The following is a 6,745-nucleotide window of genomic DNA, read 5'->3' as shown; positions in this document are numbered from 1 at the left end:
TTAAAAGTGCGCGCAATAATTTAAGACCGCCACTTTTAGCCTTTTTGCTACTGTACTTGTATTTAATTTAAATTGGTATTCTATGCTTTCCCCAAGAATTACTGTACTTTTGAAAAGCCGGGAGGTAAAATCTATTTTTTCCCGTTCGTTTGCAGCTTGACTGAAAATTATTGAGGAACGTAGCAGATTATTAGCGGTCCCCCCCCCCAATATTCTGTTGGAATAAAGTGCCTTATATTCAATTACTCAATGGGCACCAATTTCATCTATGCACGTGTACCTGTTGAGAACTTGGCTTTCGCTTCAATTATAACATTAACAATTATTAAATCCTAAGTATTCTGTCTCCAGTTTATTAAGAAAATAGCTATTTAATTTATTTAGCTCTTCTGAGAAAAATTATTCTATCGTGGACATGAATGAAATCATTTAACAGACTTCTTGAAAAGCTTTTTATGTTTAGTAACTTATGTGCGCTCAAATACAAGGACTTTGACTCCCCGGAAAGGACAATGAAACAGTGGAATAAACGAGTGGCTCTACCAGGTCCAGTATTGTGTTTGAAATTTTATACACGCTGAAAGGGCAACTCTCTTAAAATATCGTTAATCTTTTTCCAGTCTCCCGTGTAATCGGGGAAGGATGGAGGGAAGGGGAACGAGAGATAGACATGCGAAATTAGCTACAGCCAATACACGCGACAATAAATGTCCCTATAACAAACCAGTGAAGTGCTGCTTTATTTTATACTAGCTTTCATGCAAATAAAAGGGTTCTGGTTCTAGTTTTCTATTGGATAATAGAACAAAGCGTTACGACTGATTGGATTACTTGACATCGAGCGGCTATTGGCTGTTCAGACGACATCTTAGTGTGAGCCTATCACAAGCGCATCACAAAACCCTTTGATAGGGAAGAAAACGACCTGTAATTCAACCTGAGCGAACGAAACCTTCATTCACGAGCATTTTTAAAGTTATGCCGCATTCATTCTATTTCCTGGTGTGGGAAACGGAGCATCTTTTCTTATTTTTAATTAAAAGGCGTGATTTACATTTGTTTAGTCTTATTTAAGTTTTTAGGAATTCGAAGCAAACCTGGGAGGATTGCGATATTAGTAATATATTTCATAGGACACAAACTCGATATAAACGCCCTTGCCCACTAATATATATTGCCTAAATGGGACTGCTTAAAATGGAAAGTGAAAGCCCGACCCCGTGCACGCTTAATGAGAAAGTGCCCACTTGACTCAGTGGCATTTGTTGCCTAGTTGCTTCTTACTAACCAGATAAAAGAGGCGGAAACCTGCTATTCCCCGCTCCCTCCCCACTTTTCGGAAGTAATGATTCGCCTGGTTTAGTGTATATAGAGCCCCGTTAAGTGTACTTGCTTTGAAGCTCAATAAATCGCTGCTCAACATCCCTAAACGCTACAGAATGATGCCCTAGTGTATAGGGTTCCGCCCGAGCCGCACTGCATTTTGTTTCACGACATTAAAGCACTCAGATAGTGTTTTACTGAGCGGACAACAGCTCTCTTTTGGATTCTGTGGGTGGCTCTTAAAAGAGCCTTTGGGTTTTTAGAAAAGCAACCACGGGCCAAGTCTGGATTTACTTCTTCTTGGGCGCCGCCTTCCTCGCTTTGGCCGCCTTAGGCTTGGTCTTGGTCTTGGCCGTCTTCGGCTTCACAGCCTTCGCTTTGGCCGGGCTTTTGGCGACTTTCTTGGGCTTGACCGGTTTAGCCTTTTTGGGGCTCTTGGTGGCCTTCTTAGCCGCCGCGGGCTTTTTGGGTTTCTTCGGACTCTTCTTGGCCGCCGCTGCCTTTTTGGGCTTCTTGATGCCACTCGCGGGCTTCTTGGCCACCGGCTTCTTAGGCTTAGCTGCTTTCTTTTTGGGCGCCTTCTCTTTCCCTTCGCCCGATTTCTTGCCGAGTTTGAAAGAGCCGGAAGCACCGATTCCCTTCGTATGCACCAGGGTACCTTTGCTCACCAGGCTCTTCAGACCCAGTTTGATGCGGCTGTTGTTCTTCTCCACATCGTAGCCCCCAGCGGCCAAGGCTTTCTTCAGAGCAGCCAGAGACACCCCTTTGCGCTCCTTGGAAGCGGCCACCGCCTTAGTGATCAGCTCGGTGACGCTGGGACCCGCCGCCTTGCGCGCTTTCGCCGCTCCCGCTTTCTTCGTCTTCTTAGCCGGAGCTTTCGAAGTTACAGCAGGAGCCGCGGCCGTAACAGCAACAGCAGGCGCCGTTTCAGACATGATCACTGAGAGAACCAACTAAATAAAAAAAAAATCTCCAAACACAAAAAGTGAGCTCAAGTAGGTCAGCCGCTGTTTATTTATAGAGCTGAGCTGCTTTGTGATTGGTCCGCTTCAGAACCCGCCCTGTTCCAAGGCTGAAGGGACTCTTCCGACAGCTCAGTTTGTGTTTCTTTAGAGTTAATAAATTGCAAATTTTACAGAATTTGTGCCTCTAAATAACGAAATCTTAGAATGAGGGAAAGAGGAAGGTGTTCTTTTTATTCCTTTAATTTTTGAAAAAGCAGAACGCAACATATACTTTTTAAAAGGGCACATAACCACCGAATGCAGGATCTGGGAAGACCTGGAAAGAGTGGAAGTTTTGTTTTTCTTTGTAAATTAAAACTATGCATTTTTTAAAATGTTTGGAAAAACTATGCAGATCACTTCTTTAGATAGTAATCTCTGAGATGAGGCACAGTATGTGGGTTTTAGCATAACAGCCTTATTATAAATCAAGTTCAAGTAAACTGAGGTAACACAGACTTCTACAAACTACACTCACCATTGCTAATCAAGCAAGCCCTAAGCAAGCCACTATCTCTAAAGAAAAACTGTCAGATAATGTAATAATATGGGCAAAAATTGGAATTTCATGTGCTAATATATATACTGTAATGCCCCTTTTTCACATTTGCAAATAATCCTATGTTGGATGCAAAAAGGCATCATAGAGATTGTCCATTTTAGTTGGACCTTTTACAACTCAGTTTAGAAAGACTAACACCAATATTCCTGGCTGGGGATTAAATAATATTAAACTTAAAAGGATTTTCCTGTTGAAATTTCACTCAAGATTATGAAATAATATGATCAGACACATATCCATTCATAAGAGACCTACATTCTGCTGAATTCAATGGGATTTATATCTGGAAAAAATAGAGACAATTATAGTTTAGATACAATTTCACACTTTTCATTGGAGAAAATCTTTATGAAACAAGTATTTTATTAAAAATTCTGTTTTATGCCTCAGTCTAAATAAATGTATTCAGCATGAAAAACACTGTGCTGTCAAGGGAATTTATTTTTTTAATTAGTTTGGCATTAAATCCTTAGTTTGAACTGTTCTGATTGCTGTATATCACCATATTTCCCTTGTTACATTTGAATACAAAATAGCCTTTAAAGCTGCATCCTACTTATTTGAGTGAAAGTCTCAAGTCATGAGATTCATTTACACTGTAAATTCACAGTGTACACAGGGTGAACAAATGTAGATGCTTTCACATACCTTTACAAGCAATGGGTATGTGAAATTGCAAATGTTGGGCATGTCAGGAGAGATAGGAGTCAATGGAATTTATACTCAAATATTTGTACATAGGATTATGAACTTTTAGAGAATCCAAGGTAAGTCTATAGTACTAAAACATTCCACTGAGTTCAGCCCTTTCTCCCAAGTCAGAAAATAGGATTGTAACTCAAATAGATTTGATCCTTCGCTCTCTTCCAGAACAAAGAACCTCTTAGAATACTTCATTTAATTTACCACTTATCTTTCCTGAAATGCATCTAGTGAAAACAACCAACAAATCAGTTCTGTGAAAACTCAAGAAATGGAAACTGTTGATATTTAGGTAGGTGGCTTTAAACTTTGAATTATACACCTATTATATATATTGTCAAATGACATGAAGAATTCTGAAGTGAGTTCTAGTTCTCCTTTAGGCATGAAAGCTGGCTGGGTGACTCTTAGCCCAATTACCTCACAGGGTTGTTGTGGGGAAAATGAGAGGAAGGAGTATTGTGTTCGCTTCCTTTGTAATAGTAATACAGACAAGATTTTTTTTTTTTAAAGTGTCTTTCTCTACTGTACACACATATGTACGCCCTCCACTACATTGAAAATTTAACTGCAGCAACAATCGCATTTTGTTAGAGCAGCAACCAAGAAATCCTGAAGCGCTCTCTCTCTCTCTCTCTCTCTGGTTAGAGGCGAAGATGCTGCGGAAAGTCGCAAAAACAACACAACTAAGTGGTAGGCGGGCCTTTCTGACATCAACCAAAAGCGCGGGTTTTCAAATCTTTCCAATGGCAATTGCCTTCCTAGAGCTAGCCAATCAAAAGAGAAATTGGAATCGCTATAAATTAGGCAACGAGAGTTTCAATCTTCCCTTAAGACTTTTTCTCGCCCACGTTTGGCGCGAACAGGGAGATGGCCCGGACGAAGCAGACGGCTCGGAAGTCAACCGGCGGCAAGGCGCCCCGCAAGCAGCTGGCGACCAAGGCTGCCCGTAAGAGCGCCCCGGCTACGGGCGGCGTGAAGAAGCCTCACCGCTACCGCCCGGGCACCGTGGCCCTGCGAGAGATCCGCCGCTACCAGAAGTCCACCGAGCTGCTGATCCGCAAGCTGCCCTTCCAGCGGCTGGTGCGTGAAATCGCCCAAGACTTCAAGACCGACCTGCGCTTCCAGAGCTCGGCCGTGATGGCTCTGCAGGAGGCGAGCGAAGCGTATTTGGTGGGGCTGTTCGAGGACACGAATCTGTGCGCCATTCACGCCAAGAGGGTGACCATCATGCCGAAAGACATTCAGCTGGCGCGGCGCATCCGCGGGGAGAGAGCTTAAGTCCGCGCTCCTCCAGTTTCGGCCTATCTCGGAAAATAATACGATACCCAAAGGCTCTTTTAAGAGCCGCCACCTTCGTCTCGGAAAGAGCCGAGTCCATATGTCAAGCAAATCCCAGCGATTAAGGCGGGTTAATAAATGCCGTTTGCTCCTACAGTGTACCTAAATTGTAGCACGAAGCAGGGAAAAGGTAATTTTTTCTTGGGTATTCTGTAGCCTAGTTTATTTGAAGCACTGGTTGTCTGGACAACAGTTTCCATTGTATGAACCGCCATTTTGGGGACTGGAAAAGTCTATACTGTGGAGATTTATGACTACCTGTGTAAAGGAATTGTTTTTTGTAGTTTCAGGGGGGGTGTATTTCACCTCAATTGTCCGGGAGCCCAACTCCTGCGTTTGCCCAAGGGCGGTCCCCGAGTTTCGGTTCCTTTTCTCATAGGAGTGAAAAAGGAGAACCTAACTTTAACTTCCCACCCAACAGCCCGGAAACCGTTGAAAACAAATGTCAATTCAACTTAACTCTCGCCAGGAACTCTAGATAGCAATTTGCATGTAAGGGACTGCACCTCCTGAATTTTGGATATACAATGCTAGCAACTTTTACATCTTGAATCCATTCACGTTTCCGAATCCTTTCAGAACTCTGTCCTGTTAAACCTTAAACCCCTCAAACCTGTTTCCATCATTTTAATTCAAAATTTTAAGAAATATTGCATATCTTTGTCCCAAAGGTGCTTTTTTCAAAGGACAACTTTTGTTCTCTTTGAGTTGTTTTTTTCCTTAAAGACATTTCGCTCCTCATTCAAGAAGCTTCAGTTCTGAATGAATGATGGAAAGTTGGAAGGATTTATATTCCTTGCAGGAATATACTATAAAATGTATTCCCTAGAGCAGGGGTAGGCAACCTTGGCTCTTTTGACTCGTGGACTTCAACTCCCAGAATTCCTGAGCCAATTCTGGGAGTTGAAGTTCAGGAGTCATAAAAGAACCAAGGTTGCCTACCCCTGCCCTAGACAATTTCAAAGAGAGCTGGCTACAAGAATTTTTTAAACCTGGCAACGTGTTTTTAATTGTCCCTTTCCTCTTCATTCTTTTGAGTATCTCACATTACTTCTTCACAAGCAAGGCAATTGTTAAGTGAGTCCTGCCCAACTTTACAATCTTTTTTGCCATGGCTGCTAAGGGAATCACTCCAGTTGTTAAATGAATCATGGTGTTGCTAGCAAATCTTGCTTCACCATTGACTTAACTTTGTTGGAAGCTGGCTGGGAGGATTGCAAATGGTGATCATGTGACCCCAGGATGCTGCACCTGTCCTAAATATATCCTACTTGCCAAGTTCCTAAATCCTGATCTAGTGATCATGGGAATGCTGTTAAAAATCAGGATTGGTCATGTCACTTCTTTCAATGCTATTATAACTTTGAACCATCACTAAACAAATGGTTGTAAATCAAGAACTACATTCCTTTTAGAATCATGGTATTAATCTTCCACTGGCTAGTGATATTTTGCTTTGCTGAATGTAGCTTTATATCTTTACATTAACACTTTATTAACACAATACAATGAATTAGTTTACCATGGTGAGGTCAAGCAAGCGTGTGCATAACTCCCCGTTGAGAGTTTATGTGGCATTAGTTTAGATCACAGGATAGAGAAAATCATTAACCACAGGAAGGATGCCATGTAAATGCAGTCACAAAAATTAATTAGTGATACCAAAGGGAAACATTTTATGCTTTCTGTGTGGTTGACATACCCTCTTTCTGTTATTATCTCTACCACCACTAAACGTTTCTGATTTAGAAATTCCTTAAAGTTTCTAAGGTAACATTTAGATGGAACATAGGGAAGATAAAAGATATTTCAG

General features: G+C 41.7%; 2 protein-coding genes across 2 annotated transcripts; one reads left to right on the top strand and one right to left on the bottom strand.

Annotated features, from left to right (window-relative positions):
* Positions 1-1,510: 1,510 nt before the first annotated feature.
* On the bottom strand, positions 1,511-2,366 carry LOC120312822 (histone H1.10-like). The gene has a single exon (XM_039354027.1). The coding sequence runs from the start codon at positions 2,256-2,258 to the stop codon at positions 1,614-1,616; it is 645 nt and encodes a 214-aa protein (XP_039209961.1). The 5' UTR covers positions 2,259-2,366; the 3' UTR covers positions 1,511-1,613.
* Positions 2,367-4,410: 2,044 nt separating this feature from the next.
* LOC120312821 (histone H3) lies at positions 4,411-5,028 on the top strand. Its single transcript, XM_039354026.1, has one exon. The coding sequence runs from the start codon at positions 4,462-4,464 to the stop codon at positions 4,870-4,872; it is 411 nt and encodes a 136-aa protein (XP_039209960.1). The 5' UTR covers positions 4,411-4,461; the 3' UTR covers positions 4,873-5,028.
* The last annotated feature ends 1,717 nt before the right edge of the window (positions 5,029-6,745 follow it).

Source organism: Crotalus tigris, unplaced genomic scaffold (genome assembly GCF_016545835.1).
Source record: "Crotalus tigris isolate CLP2741 ecotype Arizona unplaced genomic scaffold, ASM1654583v1 scf7180000018548.2558034, whole genome shotgun sequence".
Classification (NCBI taxonomy): Eukaryota; Metazoa; Chordata; class Lepidosauria; order Squamata; family Viperidae; genus Crotalus; species Crotalus tigris.
This window is presented reverse-complemented; position numbering and strand designations above follow the sequence as displayed.

Excerpts from the sequence above, each read along its gene's own strand:
- LOC120312821 (XM_039354026.1), top strand. The coding sequence starts at position 4,462 with ATGGCCCGGACGAAGCAGACGGCTCGGAAGTCAACCGGCGGCAAGGCG.
- LOC120312822 (XM_039354027.1), bottom strand. The coding sequence starts at position 2,258 with ATGTCTGAAACGGCGCCTGCTGTTGCTGTTACGGCCGCGGCTCCTGCT.